Source organism: Trichogramma pretiosum, unplaced genomic scaffold (assembly GCF_000599845.2).
Source record: "Trichogramma pretiosum strain Unisexual culture from Peru unplaced genomic scaffold, Tpre_2.0 scaffold2, whole genome shotgun sequence".
Lineage (NCBI taxonomy): Eukaryota > Metazoa > Arthropoda > Insecta > Hymenoptera > Trichogrammatidae > Trichogramma > Trichogramma pretiosum.
In genome coordinates this window covers 5,529,162-5,554,055 of record NW_019641687.1, presented here as the reverse complement: position 1 = coordinate 5,554,055, position 24,894 = coordinate 5,529,162, and the positions used below count along the sequence as shown (strand labels likewise).

At 42.8% G+C, this 24,894-nt stretch overlaps 3 protein-coding genes across 6 annotated transcripts; 2 read left to right on the top strand and 1 right to left on the bottom strand.

The window, feature by feature from the left end:
• Positions 1–292: 292 nt before the first annotated feature.
• LOC106659179 (protein strawberry notch-like) lies at positions 293–6,121 on the bottom strand. 4 transcript variants are annotated; one of them, XM_014381589.2, is made up of 3 exons: positions 5,795–6,121; positions 4,801–5,472; positions 293–4,704 (listed from the first exon to the last, which is right to left on the bottom strand). In XM_014381589.2, exons 2-3 carry the CDS (start codon positions 5,297–5,299, stop codon positions 866–868), a joined length of 4,338 nt encoding a protein of 1,445 aa, XP_014237075.1. In that variant the 5' UTR covers positions 5,300–5,472; positions 5,795–6,121; the 3' UTR covers positions 293–865. The 4 variants fall into 4 exon arrangements, with proteins under 4 accessions (XP_014237075.1, XP_014237071.1, XP_014237072.1 ...); XM_014381585.2 differs by having other exon boundaries at positions 294–5,472; XM_014381586.2 differs by lacking the exon at positions 5,795–6,121 and adding an exon at positions 5,539–5,754 and having other exon boundaries at positions 294–5,472.
• Positions 6,122–8,084: 1,963 nt separating this feature from the next.
• Positions 8,085–12,536, top strand: LOC106658522 (esterase E4-like). Its single transcript, XM_014380523.2, has 13 exons — positions 8,085–8,528; positions 8,586–8,945; positions 9,022–9,342; positions 9,409–9,553; positions 9,743–9,839; positions 10,297–10,551; positions 10,623–10,911; positions 10,982–11,167; positions 11,245–11,450; positions 11,516–11,672; positions 11,746–12,072; positions 12,157–12,301; positions 12,375–12,536. The coding sequence occupies exons 1-13, from the start codon at positions 8,219–8,221 to the stop codon at positions 12,523–12,525; spliced, it is 2,949 nt and encodes a 982-aa protein (XP_014236009.1). The 5' UTR covers positions 8,085–8,218; the 3' UTR covers positions 12,526–12,536.
• Positions 12,537–13,768: 1,232 nt separating this feature from the next.
• Positions 13,769–19,288, top strand: LOC106658523. The gene is made up of 15 exons (XM_023461296.1): positions 13,769–14,008; positions 14,068–14,350; positions 14,431–14,819; positions 14,896–15,048; positions 15,109–15,433; positions 15,509–15,656; positions 15,721–15,898; positions 15,974–16,020; positions 16,836–17,172; positions 17,240–17,714; positions 17,781–17,983; positions 18,070–18,226; positions 18,317–18,631; positions 18,709–18,853; positions 18,928–19,288. The coding sequence occupies exons 1-15, from the start codon at positions 13,805–13,807 to the stop codon at positions 19,133–19,135; spliced, it is 3,567 nt and encodes a 1,188-aa protein (XP_023317064.1). The 5' UTR covers positions 13,769–13,804; the 3' UTR covers positions 19,136–19,288.
• The last annotated feature ends 5,606 nt before the right edge of the window (positions 19,289–24,894 follow it).

The window sequence follows — 24,894 nt, the reverse complement described above, 5'->3', positions numbered from 1 at the left end:
ATTTAAAAAACTTTATTATTTAACAATGGTTCAAGTTTAGATTAAATATTTTGACAATTTAAATTGTAATTTATTCACGAAGCACGTCTGCTATTGAAAATATTATTCAGTCTTCAAAATTTACATAACTGAAATTGCACAATAAAAAGAAATAATAAAACTTACTCTCGAAAAAGTTACAATGAGATGTCAAACAAGTTTTCCATGTAACATTCTCTTATAATGTTCATTATTGTGAAAATTCATTACATATGAAAATGTAATATCGAATACTCAAGTGCCACTCATATGTCGAGTTCTAGCTGCAGCAGTATATTGTATAAAAATGTACATTGCAGATAATTGTTGCGGCGATACAGGCGCCCGTGCTTCTATAGAGTCCTTATCTCTGTCAATTAATTTTTTTTCAGTGGCATCTTGAAGTTACAAGAATGTTAGCGACGGCCAGCAATCGTAGCTGTACAAATTATCAATTATAATACACATGAATAGATTGTCAAAAAGGTTGAAAGAAACGGATATAAAAGTTACACAATAGAAACTCATGATTATATCAAAAATGTCATTTATTTTCAGTACTCATTCAACAGGCACACAAGCCATGATAAAAAAAAAATTAAATTACAAACAGTTTTTTGTATAGTGGGGGGCTCGGATAAATGCCCGAAATCAATGCCGAACGAATACTCAAATATTTTTAAAAACTAACTTTCAAATAAAAAAGGATAATTGTACTAGTAGTAAAATGTTTTCAGGTAACACAAATTTGTCTGTCTTTGTCTAACGATACAAATAAACAGAACCGAACAATTAGCAACTAATGCTAAAGTGATATTTTCTTACAATAGAGCGGGGGGTCCCTTGCTTAAAATTTCTCACGCTCGATGTTCACGGCCCCGTCCTGGAGGATCTGGTGCATGGCGGCGAGCCGCGACTTGGGCACGACCGTGCCCACGATCTTCTTCTCGTCGTCGGTCTGCAGCCGCAGCACCTGGATGCGCGAGTCTCGCTCGTAGCCGCCCAGGCCGTGGTGGTGGCCGTTGTTCTGACTCTGGCTGGACAGGACGTGCTCGATCTGGCTCCAGACGCTGAGCACCGAGCCCGACAGCACGTGGTAGGTCTTGAGGCGACGGCCGACCTCGCACTCCTGGGGCCGCTTGCAGCTGCCGTTGTAATACACGTGACGGCACATGGTTTTCGAGCCCTCGTACAGCAGTTCCCAGTGCTTCTTGGCTTCCTGGACGTCGGCCTTGCGGTATTTCTTCTCCAGATCGGCGATCGAGTCGTTGCGGGCTTTTCTACCCACGCTCGGATGATAGATTATCTGATTCTTTTTCGTTTTCGGCCACCTCGTGTCGTAGCCGTCCGTGGACACGGCCAGTTGCACGTCGCACTTGCCGTTGCTCGACACTCGACTCACGTAAAAGTCGTAGGAAGTCGTGTAGAGATCGTGATGAATTTTGTTCAACACGTCGGCCCAGCTCATACCTTTCTCCATTTCCAGAGTGTGAAGCTCGGCGGGCGATACACCGGTAGAGTGTCTGCGGTAATACCTCACCAGCTCTTTTCGCTTGCACGAGCCGCCGAGATCCAAGATTCCCTGGTCGAATTCACCGGCGCGTTTGGCTTGAAGGATTATTTCCTGGAGCGTGTCCATGAAGTATTGGAAGAGGGTGTTTTGCAGCCTCACGCGCAGGCCGAGAATTCTGTTCAAGAATTTCGACATGTTGCCGTAATCCTTATCGAGAAGGTACTCGACGTTCGATCCGAATCTGTTCATCGTGACCAGACCAACGCCCAAGAGACCGATCTTGGCCTCCTGGAAAAAATTCGGATAGTCCTTCGGTTCCGGTACGAGTGACTTCTCCTTACCCATGATTGATCTCATGGTCACCTCCAGCGCCCTTCGGCCGTACTTATTGTCTATGTTGAACTGCGACAGATCGTGCGATTCGGTTGCGCGTCTGTCGCCGTGCGTCAAAGCTCCCAAGCTCTCGAGTCGCTTGGCCACCGTGGCCGCGAATCTGCGCTCGCCCGCCAGATCCGAGATCAGGAAGATGTACTTGGGCGCGTTGGCTTGATTCGATCGATGAGTCCTGCCGAACTGTTGAATGGCGCGATCGGCGCTCCAAGGCAACTCCAGAGTTATGTGCACGCGTTGCCGCTTGTTCGCGGCTCGATTGTCGCTGTGAAGAGATATGCCGCTGCTCGCTGCTTCGGATATGATGGCCACCTGTTTATTGCCGTTCATGAATTCGTCCTTCTCGTACACGTTCAAATTTTCCAACGAGCACTCGCTCTCTTTTCTCGATTCGAAGTAAATTGCGCCATTTTCCGATTGAACCACTCTGCCTTTGCGACCTGTCATTTCAGCAACATTTTCAGGCCCTCCGAGTTCATTGATCAAGTGATCCAGTGTGTTTGGTGGAAGTGCAGGACCAAGTTGTTCAATTTTTTTCAATAGCTCGTCCTTCATTTGACAAGCTCGATTAATGTTGTCATCTCGATTATTGACCTTTGGTGATGTATCTTGTAGCTGTAGCTTTGGTGACGTATTTCTTGGCTGTGGCGTGGGTGGTATAACTTTGGTTGGTTGTTGAATAGTGGGCCTTTGCACTTTTGTTATCATATTCAAATATTCGTTAGTCGATAATTCTTCTTTAGGTTTTGTATTTACATCTGTCTTATTACTAGATTTTTTTGATTTTAGTTTCTTCTTTTTCTTTTGTTTCTTTTTCTTCTTTCTTATAACCATCCAAAATTCTTCATCGTCATCAGAATCAGAATTTTTACCAAAATAATTGTCATCATCTGAATCATTGAAATCTGAATCTTCTTTGCTATCTGAACCGTCATCAGAATTTACAAGTTCTGCTTCTTCCTCTGAGCTGTCAAGACAAATTTTTTTAGGAGAATCAATTTTTGGTGTTTTAATTGGTGATGCTGCTCTTTTGATCGCTTTCGGAGTACTACTTTTTATTTTGTTAAGTAATTCATTTTTTTCAAGAATTTTATTTATATGACTTCTATTTGGAGCTGGAAAGTGCTTTGTCACCAAAGATTCTAAAACTCCTTTAGCAGATGAAACAAAATCATTAAGTTCATCATCTTTATCAATTTGTTCTAGTGTTTTAGCTTCACCAGTTGATTGTAGACCAATAACAACACATTTGCCTAATGTCTTAGAAGTAAGTGCGATCTTCACAGCACAGTCAACTTTTGCAGCAATGCACATGTATTTGAAGAAACGTTGATGAGAAGCCCAAAATTGACCCCAAGCAGTCTTTTTCATATTGTGCTCTGCATCTAAAAGATTGAATGCCTCTTCAAATTTCTGTCTTGCATCTACCCAGAGTTCAACAGCTTTGTCATAATTTTTTTCAAATTCTTTTGTCAATTCCACCGTCTTAATTTCAAATGAAACTCCACGAAAACTTAGCTGTCGCGCAATGTACATGCCCCGAAGTTTCATGTCCATTGCCACAATTTCCATAGCTCCAACGCCACGTTTTTCTATTGATGTGATAAAATCAGAAAACTCACGAAAAGGTGTTCCTTTACCCCACAGGCCTAGACGAACCATGTAAGCCATATTTTTGGGTTCAGTTGCTCCAGTGGCACTGGCATAAACAACTCTTGCATCTGGCAGATCATTTTGTAAATCTAGTACTGCTTTTCCAATTTTCGTCGATTTACCTCCTCCAGCAGGAAAGAGATTTTTGGCTTTGTGACATTCATCAAAAATAATAAGTCCATCAAATTTTTTTCCACACCATTCTACTAATTGCTTCAAACGATTTTTAGCATACCCATTTTGTTGATTCTGCTCGCCTATAAGAGCTGAATAAGTGCTAAATATTACACCATATTGGTGTTCTATTTTTTTATATTTAAATGTTTTGAGTACATGAATAGGTATAGGTGCATTAATATCCTTCAAGTCACGTTCAGCATCATATCTAAGATCATTAGATACAGATACCCAAATGGCTTTTTTTCTACCCTTCAGATAATTTTCGTATATGATTCCTGCAATTGTTCTACCTTTGCCAACACCAGCTCCATCGCCAATGAAAAATCCTGCCCTTGATTGATCGGGTAACAAATGTTCATGCTGCTGAGAAGCATATGTTATAGATTCTAATTGCAGTGAAGATAAATTTCTTTCTGGTATCGATAGTTTATAAGTTATATCTACAGGTTCTACACTTGCTAATGTTGATGTTTCTACTACAGGATCTGGATGTCTATTCTTACAATTAAGCTTAGATGGCTTGTAGACTGCATATGTTTCAGCCACTGCCATCTCTTCTTCTTCTTCCTCTTCGAATAATGCTGGATTAATTGCAGCAGTAGCTTGAGCGGCTGGCAAACGAGCTTGGGCTTGTTGAGGACGTGCTTGAGGTTGTTGAAGACGAATTTGAGATTGTTGAGGACGAGTTTGAGGTAGTTGGAGTCGAATTTGAGATTGTTGAGGACGAATTTGAGGTTGTTGAAGACGAACTTGAGGTTGTTGAATACGAACTTGAGGTTGTTGAATACGAATTTGCTGTGTTTGAAGATGATTTAGAGTCTGTTGGATACGAATTTGAGGTTGTTGAGGAAGATTTTGGGGTTGTAAAACTGAGGATTTGTTAACGATATTGAAAATTGCCTTTCCACCAAGGGGCTTCAGTTTGTGGTTGCCCAAGTTAATTGGCTTTCCTGCAAGTGTTAAAGTTTTACCTGCCACATTAAGCATAATAGGCTTGCTGTTTGTTGCAAGCTTTATAGTTTTACCATCAATGTTAACAGTTTTACCTGTAAAACTGCCTACAGAGCCAATGCTTGGCAAGACTTTTGATGTCACTGGTTTCAATGTAATTTTTAACTTATTATCTGGCAAAGTTCTGGGTATATTTTTGAAAAATATACCATTGCTATTCCCTGAAATTACAGGAGCAGTGACACAATTATTATTCACTTTTTCCAATTGTTTCAATCCTACATCAAGAGGAGCGTTAACACAATTATTGTACACTGTTTCCAATTGTTGTACTCCTATATTGAGAGGAGGAACATTAACACAATTATCGTTCACTGTTTCCAATTGTTGCACTCCTATATTGAGAGGAGGAGCATCGACACAACCATTGTTCACTGTTTCCAATTGTTGCTCCCCTATATTGAAAGGAGGAGCATCTACATAATTATTGCTCACTTGTTCTAATTGTTTCAACGTGGCAAGACTCGCACCACCTCCAGGAACTTCAATATTATCTGGATCATCGTCGAAGTCACTATCACTACTGCTATCCATTTTGTCCGGTTTTGGATTTATATGCAATAAACAGATGAATTATGCAACGAGAGATTCAATTATCTCGTCTAATTATAAATTCGGTCTTGGACAGAGAGAGGTTGGGCCTTGGACGGCCACGAGATCGAAGTTGCTTCGAGCACGTGCACGTGGGCCTGATGCAACTCTGTCACCTGAAAAAACAGGCGAATTGTTAGAAAAAAATGCAAGAAAAGTGCGCACTTGGGGCGAGAAATAACCTTAACGATGCGTGTACCTAGGCGAGCCGATCGCTTGGACACCTATGACACGGCGAATGCCATGCAAAAAACGAGCAACTAACGCAACGAGAGACGTCCCATCGAGGTAAAACAAATGATAAATTAACGAAAAGCCCGTTAAAACTGTCGAAAAAAAAATAATCAAGACTCGAGCTCTCGACGCAGCTACGAGTGCAGCAGTCTTTTGCGCGCATAGCGAATAGCTATATATGTAATATGAAGTGTGCATACTCACTGTTTCGCAGCAGCAGCAGCAGTGCAGTCGAATATATATATATAGGTATTATATACCTATAGGTATATATACTATTGAGCAGCGTAGTGCAATCGCAACCTTCGCCAAGTTCGTTCGTTCGTCGATCCCGTGCGTACTGCAGTCTGCAGCAGAGTTATATGCTATATATATATCGTAGCGGGCGTCTTCGCCATGTGCCGTGCGTTGTACGCCAGCGCACATGCAGAGGCGGCTGTCAAATTTCCAGCTCGTGCGTGAGCGAGCGCGTGGTCCAATTCGATCGGCTGCTCAGTAAAGAATAGGAGCGGTTATGTGCGGCGCGATACGGACTTTACCTTTCATTTTAAAACACGAGATGATCATCTCTCTCGGATGAGACTCTCGTCTCGTGCATTGCGGGGCGAGAGGGGGGGTATAGTAGACCGGCGCACGTTGACGCGCATGTATACTTAGCACGTTTTAGGCGGTTTACCGCATATAACACAGGCGCGATCGATCAATCAGAGCAAAGTTGGAGCGACTCTAGAACCACGTGTTTTTTCTCTCGCTTTCCGGTCGGGTTATAATAGCTTCTTCACACGCTTATTGGAGATTTAGATAGGTGTTAATCGTTATCGCGAGTATCGCGGGAAAATAGAAAGCGAGAACGTACTCGTTAATATGCAGCGACAGTAGAAAAAGGGGATAAATTAAAAATGTTGCTGAGAAAAATCCAATTGGCAGAAGAATGTATGAATCAATATTCAATGGGCACGGATGCAGCCGCATCAAGTTCACGCTTAAAAATTCCTCAAAATGCTTTTGCACTTATCAAACGCACACAAAAAGGTTAAAAGATGTCTTTCCAAATGTATAATTGGAATTGTATATATGCGGCTATCGCGACATCCTGTGCAGCGGCAATTAGTCACGCTGAGCGGCTCATACGCATTTATACCATAAACCCTATATAAGCTGTAATTTTTCTCGCAGAATCGATCGCGACTTGGCCAATCGTCGCGGGGCCTAATGAGCCTCTCTGACCGCGAAACAGCTGCTCCAGGGGCCTGTAATTATATACCGTCGGCGTCGCGCTAAACGACGATTTCGAGCTCGTGCATTATCTAGGTAGCTGCGCGTCCCTCGCAAGGTCAGCCGGCGGCGGCCGGTCTTTTCTAGCTCCTCGTAAAACCTGTCAGTGCTCGTGCGACGCGCACACGTCTCGGTACGCGTCCAGCTGGGGTAAAATGCGCGCTTATACCGGTCTCGCTGTTCGATGGATTTTTGGTTTTATGGCAATTATCGGATTGATAAAATCGTCGACGGCCTGCGACCAGACCATCGTCGAGACCGAGACGGGTCGGCTCGAGGGCTCGGCCCAGACCAGCATTCTGGGCGACGAGTTTTGTGCCTTCAAGGGGATACCCTACGCCGAGCCGCCGATCGATCAGCTCAGATTTAAGGTAGATAGCTTGATTATTCATGGGATAAACCTGCATTCGACCACTTGAGAATTCTCACTTTTTCACTTATAAAAATTATGCATAATGTTACAAAAATTTTCTTCAAATAACTTCTAATAACAAAAAAGGTAATCTGTCGAATAAGTACTTCACTCGATCAAAAATAGTTGACAATATTTCTAATAAAAGTTTTGAAGTTAAAAAATGCAAATCGTCTAGTAGCCGTCCACCTTATTGAACTGTCAATGACATGATCTTAGAACTTTCTTATATTTTTATTTTCCAAGACTGAAAGCGAACATACGTGTCTTGAAATGTATGAGAAACCAATTTTCGATTTTGAAGATTGAACTGAAACATTCACCTAAAAATGAATAACGTTTGTTACAGGCGATCGAATGCTAGATGGCCTAATTTAAAAAAAGAGCTCGGATAAAAGGGACATTCCCATTGAAAATGAAAAAAAAAAATCGATAAATTCTTTTTTACGATAATAAATTTTTTAACATTACAAATAAACTCTGTTAAAATTTTTAAACGAAATTCATAAAGGAAAAAAGTTATGCCTGATTACGCGAAGCGATATGCCGTGCTCGATAGAATTCAAAAAAGCTCTGTTAATATAAAAAAGCAGCTGTACATTTTTTCCGAAAATATAATTTAGTGTTTGAAAAAGTTGAAAAAATGTTTAATCAAATAATAGCTCACAGTGGTCTGTTACTAAATGGCGATTGATACGATACTGCTAAGTTCGCCCTATATATCATTGGTTCAGAAACTTTCAATGTTTTTTTTTTCGTCTCGTCAGGATCCCCTGCCGGCCGAGCCGTGGCAGGGCGTGCGAAAGGCCACCAACTACAGCGAGGCTTGTCTGCAGTACAATTACCTGCTGAAGCGCGTCGAGGGCAGCGAGGACTGCCTCTATCTCAACGTCTTCACCAAGACGGTAGGCGGCGGCAATAATTCGACTTTGCGCCCGGTGATGGTCTGGATCCACGGGGGTGCGTTCGCCTTCGGCAGCGGCGACGACTCGTTCTACGGGCCGGACTACTTCATGCGCAAGGACGTCGTGCTGGTCACCTTCAACTACAGACTCGGAATTTTCGGCTTTCTCAATCTCGAGGACAGACTGGCGCCAGGCAATCAGGGCCTGAAGGACCAGGTGGCGGCTCTCAAGTGGGTGCACGACAATATAGAACACTTCGGGGGCGATCCCGATCGCGTGACGATTTTCGGCGAGAGTGCGGGTGCCGCCTCGGTTCATTACCTGACTTTATCGCCCATGGCAGAAGGTAGATAACATAATTAAATAACGAGTTGACAGCGTAATTTTTGGCCACGTTATACAGGTCTCTTCAGCAAGGCCATAATGCAGAGCGGCGTCGCTCTCAATCCCTGGGCTCTGACGGTGCCCATCTCCAGGCAGCTCGTCTTCAGGCTGTGCGCCCGCTTGGGCAACGAGACCGAGGACTCCGAGGAGATCCTCGAGCTGCTCAGATCGACCGAGGCCAGCGAGCTGGTGGACGCTCAGCGCACGATTCTCACCAAGAGAGAGCGAATACAGACTCTGACGCCGTTCGGGCCCTCGGTCGACGACGAGTCCGACGAGCCCTTCATGCCGATCGATCCCGTCGAGGCGTCCGCGAGGGGCATCCACTTGCCGATCATCATCGGTTACAACAGCCGCGAGGGCATCTACTACTTGGCAGGTAAAAACACGAGGCGTTGTGCTTTGTCGAAGCTCGTTCAAAATTTTCTCGATTAAATACTTCGAGCCGTACGTAGCCACAGCGCTGGGACGAAATTACAGACGGTTCAATCGGCAATTTCGGCAATTCTTGCATCCCTACGTGATCGAGCTCTGGCGGGACAAGTACAACGGGACCAGCGACAGCATCAAGCGGCTCTACTTCGGCAACAAGAGGATAACCAGGCGAAACAAGGGCAAAATCATCGATCTTCACGGCGACTTGTACTTCGTCGAGGGAATACACAGCGTCGTCAGGACTCAGGTGGAAAAGTCCAACAATTCGACCTATCTGTATCGCTACGGCTACGATCGCGGCTTTTCCGTTATGAAGACCTTGACGAGGACTCGTGAACTAGGTTCGTATAGATGCAAGAGTTGTTCGATGGATGTAAGGAAATTACGATTTCGAACGCAATTATCAGGTGCAGCCCACGCGGACGAGTTGACCAATTTGTTTCGAATGCGAGCAATGGAGAGGTTCAGAACGAAGCCACTTTTGGAGGGCTTTACCGACTACCGACTGATGGAGCAGATGATTGACATGTGGGTCAATTTTGCGACCACAGGGTACGTATAAGTACATATACTCCTGTTATACTTTGAATCGGTAAAACTTTTTTAGTCTAAAATTTTGCAACGCAGACAGCCACCTACTGTATCATAGATATTCGGTTTATCGATCAAAGCACAACAAGTGTAATTTCTATATTTATTAATTGAATTAATAGAAATTTTCATCGAGTACTCTTCTCACAGATCGCCGACTGGAAATGAAACGGTGACGATCACGCCGGTCAGCTGGAAACCCGTCGACGACGCGAACAAGTTTGAATTTTTAAATCTCAATACGGAGGTAAAGATGGATACCGTTGACAATTACGAGCTGCAAGCGATTGGCAATGACATTTAATTGATTTATATAGCATTTGAATGAATGAAAGAATTAAATTTTATATTTTTATTAAACGCAAAGATAATAATTTTGTATTTAATTGAAAAATTGTCGAGTGTTTTAATTTTCAACCGACATAACACTTGCTTTCCTGCGCGTACGACCACGTTCATTGAGTATCGTTCATCGATAAAAGGCGAAAATTTACGCCTGGCGTAATTTCTCGAAAACATTTATACAAGAGTTTCGGAGAAAAATCGACGGCACAGCGTCATAAATCCAAACTCACAGGTCAGCATCATCGAATCAAATGGAAGTAACGCAACAGCGCATTACAGTTTTATCGGTAACGTTATTGCGCGAACATCGCGGTTACTAGAAAAAAAAAAAAAAATACAAATGATCATTAAGCCCGTAGATCTCAGCGCGCTATGATTTCAGCGCTTTAGACGCTCCTGTGCATCGTAATCGGTTGTATATATTGACAGAAAAAATGTTTCCACTCGTAATTATATTGCTGCAAGTCAAAATAATCTTGTCGTGCGACGACATCGTCGAAACCAAGTTAGGGAAGGTTCAGGGCTTCTCCGACACCGGATTACTGGACACCGAGTGGTGCAGTTTTTTGGGTATACCCTATGCCAAGCCGCCGTTGGGAGATTTGAGATTTCGGGTAAGTTTTTCGCCAAATTTAGTCTCGAGCTCGGCAGCGAACCATTCATCCGTTGCCTCGTACGTCCGCAGGATCCAGTTCCCGCCGAGCCATGGTCGGACGTCAAAATAGCCACCAACTACAGCAATTTCTGCACTCAATACGACATTCCTTACAAGCGACCCGGTGGCTCGGAGGACTGTCTCTATCTCAATGTTTTTACGAAAAGAATCAAACCCGACCAGCCCAGGCCAGTGATGGTGTGGATCCACGGCGGAGCCTTCAATTTGGGCAGCGGCGACAACATGTTATACGGGCCTGACTATTACATGCGCAAGGACATTGTTCTGGTTACGCTCAACTATAGACTCGGGATTTTCGGTACACAACGAGTCTAAAATTAATAATAATCGACGAAATCTCTCATTCTCGTATTGTGAACGGCCGACAGGTTTTCTCAATCTCGAGGATAAATTGGCACCCGGCAATCAAGGTTTAAAAGATCAGGTGATGGCTCTGAAATGGGTACAGGACAACATCGCGAGCTTCGGCGGCGATCCCAACTCGGTGACGATTTTCGGCGAGAGCGCCGGCAGCGCGTCCGTCCATTACTTGACTCTGTCTCCGATGACCAAAGGTACGCCGCCGCCGCGCTCGAATCGTCGCGAAAAAAAAAATCCTCGACGCAGGTCGATTAATTTACCACAAAAAAAGGCCTGTTTCACAGGGCGATCATGCAGAGCGGCGTCGTTCTGAACCCGTGGGCTCGAGCGAGAATAAACAGCTGGGAAGTCGTTTACTACCTGTGTTCGTTGATGGGATTCGAGAGTAAGGATCACGCTGAAATTATGAATTTTCTGAGAGCCGCGGACAATTACAAGCTGACGGATACCATCACGGAGCATTTGCATCCCACCGAGGTTCGAAACTCGCCGATCGAATGTTTTCTTTTACGAAATGAAATTTGTAATTTTTTTATCGTTAGGATTCGCTGAAAGGTATGATTGCTTTTGTACCGTCGGTAGACGACGAGGACGACAATCCCTTCATGCCAATAGATCCGGTCGTCGCGGCTCAAGACGGAATTCAGATGCCGGTCATAATAGGCCACAACGATAGGGAAGGCATTCTATTCGTGACTAGTAATGAAAACTCATTTAAAAGATTCGTTTGTTGTAATAGTTTAGACTTTCTGACGTACATCTTGTTTTGCAGTCGCCGGAAAGGACTTCATCAAGCTTCACGAAGAGTTCGACCAGTTGGAAAATCCATACGTTGCCGATTTCTTGAGCAACGAATACGACATATCGCACCGCGATCTCAAAAAGCTGTACAACATCTCCGACAATCAAGTCGAGAAGGGTGACAAGTCTTACAAAGAACCGCTGGTGGATTACCTCGGGGACGTTCAGTTCGTCGAGGGAGTTCATCGAGCGGCAAAGATTCAAGCGGAGAAATCGTCGCATCCGACTTACATGTATCGTTACGAATTCGATCAAGGTTTTTCGTTGATGAAACATTTTGGAAAAACAAAAATGAGTGGTAACGACGAGGGCAACAAACAGTGGCTATAAGGGTGGTCCATGAAAATTGAGCGTTCTATATCGATTGATATGTTTTTATCAGGTGCTGCTCATGCCGATGATCTGATAGTCATGTGGCGATTTCACATATTGGAAAAATTTAAAATGAAGCCTTTAGAAAAAGATTCCCTTTCGTTTAAAGTCATGGAGCACATGATCGCTATGTGGACAAATTTTGCGATTCACGGGTACGTGCGCAAAACCATTTTATTCTCATTAGAAAAATCTTTGCAGCATGATATAAAATATTATTTTGAACAGAACACCTACACCGAGCGTAACAGAAGAGACACCCGTAGAATGGACACCGATAACCGACGGTAACCAATTTGACATTTTATGCATCAATGCAACCCTGGAGAAGAGATCAATTCCAAATATTGAACAATTCTTTAAAAACGCCAAAAACTAAATAAAAATTAAATGATATATTTTTATAAAAAAATTGCTTCCCTACTCCATCATTATTCCAATTGAAAATTGATAAAGGGTATACTGAAGTCTTTTTTAATTTTACAAGCCTCGTAAGTATCTTTATAACTAATTCTTACTCCCATTTTTCCAAGAACTCGAGCAGGATGCATTACGAGCGCTTCTCGCATAAAAAAATGAAATGGCATACCGAGTAATCGTTCGTGAGTATTTCAAGCAAAAAACACTCGCGTCACTTGTCACGATAAAGTTTGCCATGAATAATCGGAGTTCAAGAGTCGTGCGCGTAAACGAAAATGGAAAAATTCAAAATCTCAGAGGGCTCGGAGAACTGTTTGTATCTGAACGTTTACACGAAAAATTTCCAAGTTGAAAAATTGAGACCAGTGATGGTATGGATTCACGGCGGTGCGCTCTTGTACAGCAATGGTGATGACCTGCTTTATTCGACCGATTACTTCATGCGCAAGGACATCGTGATCGTGACTTTGAACGACCCACTATCGATTTTCGGTCAGTTTGCTCTTGAGTTTACTTTTAATTTTCTTTCGAAAGATTTCTGATTTCGAACAAAAGTAGCGCTGGGAAATCAAGGGTTCAAAGACTGGGAAACGGGTTTAAGATAATAATAGAGAATTTCGGAAGGGATCCCAATGCAGTGAAGAAGAAGTCAGTAAATATGCTAGCCCTATCTCCAACGACTAAAGGTAGCTAAATAATTTTTTAACACTCGAGCATGATTAATCTGTTTCAACAAAACACAATTGATTCGTGAATCGATTCACAGGCCTTTTTCAGAGAGCAATAATGCAGAGCGGTGTTGTTTTCAAACCGTGGGCTCGATAGAAGCCGGACATTGTCAACCGTACTTATGCTCGGCTTTAAGAATAGAAGATCGTAATCATAAAGCGATCGTCAATCGTCTTCGAAAAATCGATATGAATAATATAATAGAGGCTATTAGAGATAATTTATCGCCAAACGAGGTATAGAAATATTCACTCTCACTGTGAAAAAACTATGCAAAAAATATTTTCAAGAAACGATAGCGGGTCATTTTAGTTTTGGCCCATCAACCGATGACGAGTCAGTCATCTATCTATTTACTTTTTTTATGCACCAGCATTGTGTACGCTACATTGCGATTGATACACGCTCATTTTCAAGACTCGAGATGACTGGCGAAAATCGTTACAATCGTTTTCTAATAATCTTTTGTTACTGCGTGCTCAGTCGTAGTTTATTCGCAGCGCACAATAATGTTCGACGCGCAGTTCTCGATAACGCTGATTTTGTTTACACTGGTTCAGTGTAATTGGGCACTTTCTTGCAGCGAAAGGGCCGCGGAGACGAGGTATGGCAAGGTGCAGGGTTCAACGGAGACGAGCATCACGGGAGACGAGTATTGCGCCTTTAAAGGGCTACCTTATGCAAAACCACCCATCGGAGATTTGAGATTCAAGGTACGTTGACCGATTATATCGAAGTACGGTTTTTTGATCGACTGTGCCAAAATTTGAAGGATCCAATACCGCCGGACCCTTGGGATGAAGTTAAAATCTTGCAGAGCTACGGTGACATGTGTCCCCAAGTGCTTCCGTCGTTTCCCAAGCCCATGGGCAACGAGGATTGCCTCTACCTCAATGTGTTCACCAAGTCGCTCGATTCGAAAAATCCAGTTATGGTGTGGGTTCACGGTGGCGCTTTCAATTACGGCAGCGGCGATGACTTTTTGTACGGACCGGATTATTTCATGCGAAGGGATGCCGTATTGGTCACTATAAATTACAGATTAGGCATTTTAGGTAAAGTAGTTCGAAGATTGCAAATATAAAAATAATTGAAAACTGCAAGTACGATGAAAATAATTTGACAATTGGTATAGGTTTTTTAAATTTGGAGGATAAATTGGCACCCGGCAATCAAGGCTTGAAGGATCAAGTGATGGCTCTGAAGTGGGTAAGAGACAACATCGCGAGCTTCGGAGGCGATCCCGATCGAGTGACAATTTTCGGCGAGAGCGCCGGTGCCGCTTCCGTTCACTACTTGACTCTGTCTCCGATGACGAAGGGCCTGTTTCGCCAGGCCATAATTCAGAGCGGCACTGCCCTGAATCCGTGGACTCAAAAGTCGCCCAACCCCAGAGAGTACGCCTCCAAGGTGTGTGCTCTGCTGGGAAAAAATGCCGAGAGCCCGGAGGAAATTTTACAAGTTCTCGGCTCGGCGGACGCCATCGAACTGAGCTCTCTTCAGCACAAAGTATCCGAGAAAACGGTACATTATATACAACAAATGAGTACTATACAATTACTTTAAAAGTATTTATTGAGAATTAATATTTAAATTTAAGGAAATGAATAAAATCATACTTCCGTGGGTTCCATCGACCGACGATGAATCGAACGAGCCTTTCATGCCTATCGACGTTGAAATGGCTGCAAAAGAAGGAATTCATGTCCCTTTGATCATCGGTTACAATAATCGCGAGGGTGTTATAACTTTGGTAAGTATAACATAATAAAAAAAAACTTTCAAATTAATTGATTTTTTTTTCTACTTTTAGATGCGTATTTCCGACAAGGATTTACCAAAAATAGACGAAAACATAGAAAACGGCTTGCATCCGTACACTATAAAACTGATGAACGAGATGTATCACTTACCGATCAACGAACTTCGCCGCATCTACTTCAAGGACGACGAGCGAATCGACAAAGACACCAAAGACAAGCTAACCGACATGATGGGTGACTTGAGCTTCGTCGAGGGCACTCACAGGGTGGCCAGAATTCAACTACAAAAATCCAACACTACGACGTACTTGTATCGTTACGAGTTCGACAAAAATTTCTCCGTTGTAAAAAAAATAGCCAAGACCAAGATAAGCGGTATAATGAAAAAAAAAAACAAATCGTAATCGCGCTGTGACTAAGATATATTTTTTTAATGCTACGTAATTGCAGGAGCTTCTCATGCCGACGATCTTAGCAGTTTGTTTCGTTACACCGGTTTGGAGAGATTATTCAAACTGAAGCCTTTGGAAAAGGGAACCGACAATTACTCGCTCATGGAAAATATGGTCGATATGTGGGTCAATTTCGCAACTTACGGGTAGGTAGCGTAATTACTAAAATGTTAATAGTTAATTTCTAAATCGAACCGAAATTGTATACAGAACGCCTACGCCAAAAGATGCGGCCGTCGATTGGCCTCGACTGACAAACAGCGAACAAATGGAGCTGATCGTGTTCAACTCCACCATCAGGGTCGATTCAACCCCCAATATAGAGCAACTGTTCAGAAGAAGTTCGTCGCGCAGAAGAAAACGACAGAGCGACGCCGCCGCCAATTCCGTACATTTTTTAACGCTCACACAATCACAATTAAGTAAGCTTATTAATAAGATATACACGTGCATTTTTTTGCAGGACTCATCGGCAAAAAGTCAGGAAAAACCCGCCACGACCGAGCAAGCGTACGTGATGAATTATCATTTCGTGTAATATTCCGGCGTTTATTGTGGCAGAGAATCGAATCGACGAGTGTAATGTTTATTCTCATTTTCTTATTGTAAAAAAAAAACTAATTTTGCAAACTATGTATCGTGTGTGTGTGTGTAGCAATGACGCAGCATCTTTCAACGATTTCATGACTGTTTAAACATACTTTTTTCTCATAATACGTTGATGTTTGATACTAAGAATGTATAATTACGATAATATAAGTAATAAATTGAAATTTCATACACCATTAACATTACTTTGTTATTATTGATACCACGAGTAGAGTTGATTAAATATTTGCAAATAGTCTAGACCTCATCTTTGCTGTTGCTAGTAAACTTTTCTTCGTATTTCCACGTAAAATTACCCACTAAACACAAATTTTCATTCTAAATAATAAAAGCCTTGTAGAATTTTTGTATAACATTGATAAATTTTGAATTATATTCAACATTCAAAATTTTAAAAAACTCTAATATAGCCAAGTTCAAGAAAAAATTTTCCACCGATGCAGCGATGTCAGTGTTCTCGGCCCACATCACCAAGGGTCCAATCGAACGGATCACAGAACAACCTCTTTGCGCAACGATTTCATAACAAACAAATCTGTTCCGTGTACAGCAATAGACTTCTTCGGAAAAGCTTCTTTTGCAGCGGCGCGTCTTTACATCACCGCGAGCGAGCACGCGCGCCGTTTTTCGATACATATAGAAGATAATGTGTGTGTGTGTGTGGGGCACGATGCAGTTGGCAATTTAGAAAAGAGACAAATAAAAAAACGAGGAAGCGCAAAGGAAACAGCCGCGCGCGCGACGCCAGATATACTCGACTCCGAACTTTGTGCGCGCGTAAGCAGCACACCGTTGAGTCGTCGTGTACGCGTAATCGCCTATGAGTGCGCATATACCGAGAAAATGCCGTTTTCATCGGGTGTGTTGATTTTGTCCGGTGCGCTGCTGATTTGCCATGGCATTGGGCTGACCCGGGCCTGCGACACGACCGTCGTCGAGACGAGATCGGGCAAGCTCGAGGGCTCGGCTCAGACCAGCATTTTGGGCGACGAGTTTTGCGCCTTCAAGGGGATACCTTACGCCAAGCCGCCCCTCGACGACTTGAGGTTCAGAGTGAGTCTACCGAATTTTTCAATCAGTACGTGTAATTTTATAAATTGTTTTTTTTTTGTGTGCGAAGGATCCGTTGCCACCGGACCCGTGGCAGGACGTGCGATCCGCGACGAAATTCGGCAACGAGTGCTGCCAGTTCAACTTCATATTCCATCGGGCCGAGGGCAACGAGGACTGCCTGTACCTGAACGTCTACACGAAAACGGCCAGCCCGGACATACCGAGGCCGGTGATGGTCTGGATCCACGGCGGCGCCTTCGAGTACGGCAGCGGCGACGATCTGTTCTACGGGCCGGACTACTTCATGCGCAGGAACATCGTGCTGGTCACACTGAACTACAGGCTGGGAGCTTTCGGCTTTCTCAATCTCGAGGACAAATTGGCCCCGGGCAATCAGGGCCTGAAGGACCAGGTGATGGCGCTACAGTGGGTCAGGGACAACATAGTGAACTTTGGCGGTGATCCGAATCACGTGACGATCTTTGGCGAGAGCGCCGGTGCCGCCTCGGTGCACTACTTGACTCTGTCACCGATGGCCAAAGGTAATCTATATATAATGGCGACTCGTGGATCGAAGCAAAAAATGTAAAACTATATCCTCGACGCAGGTTTATTCACCAAGGCCATAATCCAGAGCGGAGTGGTGCTGAATCCCTGGGCTCGTGCCCTGCCTCATCCGCGAGAAATAGTCTATCGATTCTGCTCGGTTCTGGGAAAGAACACGACCGATCACGAGGAAATTATGAGCCACTTGAGAACGACCGACAGTCACGAAATGATGAAACAACAGGATGCATTGTTGACCGAGAATGTGAGACTGCTATTATGTGAATTGACAAAATTATGTATCGATATTCATTGCGACGCGTTGTCGGTTATTCTTTTACGCGTGTTCAGGAAAAACTGAAGGCGTTTTTGACCTTCGGGCCGTCGGTCGATAACGAGTCGGACGAGCCGTTCATGCCCATCGATCCGTTGATAGCCGCCGAGGAGGGCATCCAATATCCATTAATAATTGGCAGCACCAGTCGAGAGGGCATTCTCATGCTCATACGTAATTATCCTATATCGAGTGCATATTCGATTTTTCTAGCGATTTTTCATGTTACCTATCGCTGCTTTTCTTGTTTTTTTTTATTCATAGGAACGGGAAAAGATTTCAAGAGATTCAACTCTAATTTCGAGCAGTGGGTGCATCCGTACACCATCGATTTATTCAAAAAAACGTACAATCTCACGGCTGAAGAGGTCAAATTCAAGTATTACGGCAACGAGGAGATATCCGCGGACAACAGGGAAAAGCTGATCGATCTCGTCGGCGACATTTACTTCATGGAAGGTATACACAGAGTCGTCAAGACGCAGGTTCAAAAGTCCGTCCTACCGACCTACCTCTACAAGTTTTCCTACGACAAAGGCTTTTCGCCCATTAAAAAGTTGACCAGGACTCACATGAGCGGTGAGAGCAAGGATAAAGATGAATAAATTAATTTTTAAAGCGAATCTATGTACCGAGCTTTAACGCTTTGCTCACAGGTGCCTCGCACGGCGACGAGTTGCCGGAACTGTTTCGCATGCGCCTGACGGAACTGATCGGCATGAAGCCACTGCAGAACGGCACCGCGGCCTACAGAGTGATGCTCGAAATGATCGAGATGTGGACGAACTTTGCCATCTCCGGGTATGAAATTACGCTAACATCGACGATCGTAAAAAAGGAAACAAAACAAAATAACGAAATAACGCAATTCGCAGAATGCCCACGCCGGCCGTGACCGATTACACGCCCGTTTACTGGCATCCAGTCACCGACGCCGACAATCTGCACTACTTGAACATCGACGCGGAGCTGAGCATCGAGACGACGCCGAGTATGGAATTACAGTACTCGGCGCTGAAGAACGCCGAGACCAAGCTCAATCTGTCCAGCGTGCTGAATCCGATCTACGGCGTCAATTTTTAAGATTACGCTTGGCGCTTTATGTAAATACGTGCTCAATTTCTCATAGCTTTATCTTTTAAACTTCTCTGTCGTTTGTACCGTACGAAAAAAAGAAAAAAGAAAATTGGAATAAAAGAATTTCTTATCGAACTGGACAAAAGAAAAGAACGATAAGGTCGATTTCATTGTTTTTTTTAATGCTTCAAACATCGTATGAATCGATAGCATAATTTAACAATTGTTTAAATTTTCGATCGTGATCTTTGGTGACAAAAAATATTTTCATACATTCGCATTTAAAAATAGATATGTATCTTTAATTAAGATAGACGTAAGGTCATGCTATCGCATTTTTTGAGTTAAAAAAACTTTTAAAGATGAGCTGGCATAAAATTATACAAACAAAGTTTCAAAACTCGATTAATATCGGATCCGGACAGTTTCGAAAGACGCGAAAGTACGTTTGTTTATATCTATGAATAAGCCTAAATATTTTTAAAAAAAATCGCTTCTCACAAAGATACATTTAAATAAATAAATGTATAAGAGTAATAAAAATCGGTAATAACATTGCAACAACGCGCGGACGATTCAACAAAAAGAGTCTTTTAAAAAATCTCATCGCGACGCTATTACGCGACAAAATCATTGGTCTGTCGAACTGCGTCACGAGGCGACGCGTTGACCAAGGGTCTCTTCACGACTTTGACCCGTCGTCGTCGTCCTGCTGCACCCTCGGCCTCGACGTCCTCCTCCTCCTCCTCCTCCTCCAACGACCACTCGATGCCGAAGTAGGTGCGAAAGTAGGCCTGAAGCGACTCGTGCACCGGCCTGGAGAAGTCGGGCGCCGCCTCGAGGAACTTGGCGTTCTCGTGGAGCTCGTCGCCGTGGGCCAGAAAGTACTTGAGCACCTCCTGGCGCAGCTGCGCGCAGGCGAACTCTTCGCACAAGAGCAGCAGCTCACCCACCTGGTCGTTGTTCATCGTGGCGACGATCCTGCCCACGCACAGATCGACGAGGTCGCGCACCTCGAACCGACAGGCCAGCCTGAGCATGTCCAGGGGATAGGGGCCGAGACGCTCGAGCTTGCTCGTGTAGCAGTAGCGCAGAAATTCCCGGATCACTTGGGCGCTCGGCTTGGCCAGCCTCATCTCGGGCTCGCCCGTGACGACGGACTGCAGCAGCAGCCGGGGCGACACGTGGCTCTCGAAGTAGGGACTGACCAGGGCCAGCCGCGACAGATTCGCCGGGAAGACCTGGCCGTCCTGATCGGCCACTATGCGAAAGTCGCTGTACTCGCGGCTCACGAGTTCCTCGAAGTTCTTGCGGTTGCGCAGGCCCACGTAGACGGCCTCGGTCACGTGCTCGGCGTGCACGTCGATCCTCAGCCGGTCGTCCCTGAGAAATCCGCCGGTCTGCAGCAGGTAGCTCGTCTTGACGAAGGACTTGACGCGCATCTCGGCGTCGCTGCGATCTTCCGGTCGGCGATCGAACAGGTGCTCCCACTGGACCCTGTCACCGGTGTCCGCGTCGACGATGCTCACGAGGGCGCACACGGCCTTGTCGAGGGGCCTCACGTACTCGGGGGTGGCGCCGCAGCGCAGATAGACCCCCAGGAAGCCCTGGTGGGCCTCGTCGCAGCCGCTCAGCCAGACGCGCATCCTCCACACGAGACCCATGTGCTCGAAGGCTCGGGCTTCCAGATAAACTCCCACGGGGCAGTTGCGCAATCGCTCCTTGAAGTCGTCGATCTGAAATTGGTGAATGATCGGCGGCAGCTTCACGTCCTCTTCCTCTAATACCGGATACATTTTTCTTTCGATATAACTAGTAACACTGCACACTCACGCACTATACACACGCACACTAAAAACAAATTTCCTTAATAACGATATAAATAAAAACAGACTCGCGCGGACTGACGTTTGTAATGGAGCTTTGCCGCGTGTAACACGAAAACAAAGAAAGGGCCGCGCTCGGCTTGCACTTGTCGTCGCGCGTCAAATCGTGGCAGTGAATAGTTAAAATGAATTTTGTCATCAAAATTTTACTTTAAAAGTCGAAAAAATTCCTCGATGAAATCTTCGCCAAGTCGAAATTGTAAACTGGTTCAAATGTAAACAGAGAATGTATAAACAGATAAATCGGTAGTTTAAATGTAAACAATATAATTATAAATAATTTTAAAATCGCCCCACGGATCATGCTTATAGTAAAAACAAATTAGTTTCTAAAGTATCTTTCTTGATGAAATAAGCCATCATACACCAAAGTATAATTTTACTCATTCAATTTTTAAAATAGAATAATCCACAATTTATCGTTTAATTTAGTCGCCAAAATGGATAAAATTGAGAAAAAATTCGAGGAAATTGTCTATCAAAATAATTCAAGCGAGCTCGACATTGTTTTCTCAAAGGACAAACAACATATTTGTGAAATTTGTCAGGAGACATTTACACTAGAATCAAGTATGATAGAACACCGAGATAAAATTCACAATGAACAAAAAAATTACGAATGTGGCAAATGCGAACAAAAATTTGAGTTTCGAAGTCATTTGAGTAGACATCAAATATCAGTACACAAAAGTCGCAAAGAGTTTCCATGCGACCAATGCGAAAAGATATTTGTGAAAAAATCGAGTTTGTTAACGCACCAAAAATTAGTCCACAAAGATCGTGAAGATTACTCATGCAAGAAATGTGAGAGGAAATTTGAAAATAAATCAACTTTACTCAAGCACAACAAAATATTCCATGAAGTTTTCAAAGATTACTTATGTGAAAAGTGCGCGAAAAGATTTGGAAATAAACATAGCTTGCTCAAGCACATAAAAAAAGTCCATAGCAGTTGCAAAGATTTTGCATGCGACAAGTTCGAGAAAAAATTTGGGATTTTAAGCACTTTAACAAAACATCAAAAGACAGTCCATGAAGGTCGCAGAGATTACGGATGCGACAATTGCGAGAAGAAGTTTGGAACAAAATGGCATTTGCTCAATCATCAAAGAATAATCCACAATGGTCGAATAGATTACGCATGCGATAAGTGCGAGAAGAAATTTGGCGATAAAGGCAATCTGGGAATACACCAAAAGACAGTACATGAAGGTCGGAAAGATTTTGTATGCAATAAGTGTGAAAAGAAATTTGGACTAAAAAAAGATTTGTTTCGACACCAAAGGACAGTACATGAAGGTCGGAAAGATTTTGCATGCAATAAGTGCGAAAAGAAATTTGGACTAAAAAAAGATTTGTTTCGACACCAAAGGACAGTACACGAAGGGCGAAAAGATTATGCATGTGACAAGTGTGGGAAGAAATTTGGACAAAATTATAATTTTCTTAGACACCAAAAAACAGTTCATGAAGGTCGAAAAGATTACGCATGCGACAAGTGCAATAAAAAATTTGGACTAAAAAATAACTTGTTTATGCATAAAATGACAGTACATGAAGGTCAAAAAGATTATGCATGCGACAAATGTGAGAAGAAATTTGGGCACTTAAGCCATTTACAACTACATCAAAAGACAATCCATGAAGGTCGCAGAGATTACGGATGCGACAAGTGCGAGAAGAAATTTGGACAAAAATCAGATTTGATCAAGCACAAAGATGCTGTACACGAAGGTCGCAAAGATCACGCGTGTGACAAGTGCGAGAAGAAATTTGGGCAACAATCCAATTTGTTAAGCCACCAAAGGACAGTACACGAAGGTCGCCAAGATTTTGCCTGCGACAACTGCGAGAAGAAATTTGGAGAAAGGTGGATTATGATTCAGCACCAAAAGACAGTTCACGAAGGTCGAAAAGATTACCTATGCGACAAGTGCGAAAAGAAGTTTGGACTGAAATTCAATTTGCTCAAACACCAAAGGACAGTCCACGAAGGTCGAACAGATTACGCGTGTGACAAGTGTGAGAAGAAATTCGGGGATCGAAGCAATTTGAACAGACACCAAAGGACAACCCACAAAGATGGCAAAGATTACCCATGCGATAAGAGTGAGGAGAAATGTGGAAACAAATCAGATTTTTTGAAGCATGAAATGACAGTCCACAAAGATCATTGAGATGTTGTGTATCTTCAGAAATTACACCAGAAAATAGTTAATAAAATTCACATAACTACCTATCGGACAATTTTCGAAGTTTATTAAGCTCATGTATGTGATAAATACGTTTTTTTCTCATTATGGAAAATATGCGAAATTGCATTCAATTTTACATTGTATGATAATCCAGTCTTAATACTCTTCATGAATAATTGCTTGGAATAGTTCCTCAAAAAATAGCGTACATCTCATCAGTGAACTAATGAAAAACGTTTATTTTTTTCTTGACAATTGTAAGTAGGTGTAAATACTTATTCAGATGTTTTCCTAAAATTACAATAAAAATTTTGCCATAATATAATTATGATTTACTTGAATTTTGTGATATCCACCATTATCAGATCTTTATTCGTTGTCGTGGTTAGTGCTTTATTTTTTAACTTGAAGGATTGAAGACTTATTACTACTCTCCGCACCTTTTTCGGCTCGTGTAATGATCAACCGAGAATTTTTTTCACGTTTTGTTTGGAACCGTAAATGGGGCGAGCGTTGCATTGACTACTGGCATTTTTTCACGAACGTCAGATAATGATACACGACCCTAAATTGATCAAACACGTTCTATTGAAAGATTTTGATAAATTTGTGAATCGATTTTGATTACTTCTGCTAAGAGAGACGTAATCGGGAGCAGCAATAATTTTCAATTTCAAAAACCAACGCGAAACCCCCTTAATTTTTTTATGGCACGCTAACCTAAAAATCGCAACTTCGCCGCTACTTTTAGGCTTTTGTACCATAAAATATTGTATGCAACTGATACGGATATACTTTTCCAACGAAACTCGTTACAGCCCTCGCCTTCGGCTCGTGCTGCAACCCCTCGTTTCGCTGAAAAAGTATATCCGTACCCGTTGCATAAAGTACTATAATTTAAACCAATAAGCTTTTTTTACATTCTTTAAAATTATTAGAAGTCTCCTAATTAATGTAGCATTTTCCATTATCCTAGTTAATTATGCTTTGATTCCAATTTTTCGATTTTTCAAAAATCAACTGAGTGGCAAATACTCTTCGACGTTCCAATGATTTGCCTTCATTTGACAGATTTTGCCGCGGCTGAAAAGAACAAGCGACAGATAAGTACACATGTAGCTGTGCTCGACGCTATTTACCGATTTCAAGTTTGCGTCAAATAAAAATCAACGAAATGAGCGTGTAGTTTCAAAATACAAGCCCTAACAGAAGAGTTGGATTTTATCAAAGCCCGAAATATTTATTCAGACCGAAGCTGCTTAGCGATGCTCTTAACTCATGTATTATCAACTCACGTAGCCTACGGAATCGGCAATCGCATTAAATGCTCGTAGCCTGCGAAAATGATTTGGGCATGAATGAATATCGTTCGTCTATTTACAAATAATCTTGTAACCGGTGACGGATTATGCAGTGTATAGATGAGGTGAATTTTGAAAATCAATTTTAAAATTGTTTTCATCATTTATGATATATTGCACAAGGATCTATTGGCTCGATATTACAAAGAGTTTTTTTGATATATATTTTATTTTAAAAAGTCGAAAAAATTCCTTGATGATATTGTCGCAATGTTAGCATTTTAAATTGGTTTAATTTAAAAGGAGAATGTATAAACAGATAAATCGATAGCTTAAATGTAAACAATATAATTATATACAATTTTAAAATCCGTCCCATTGAT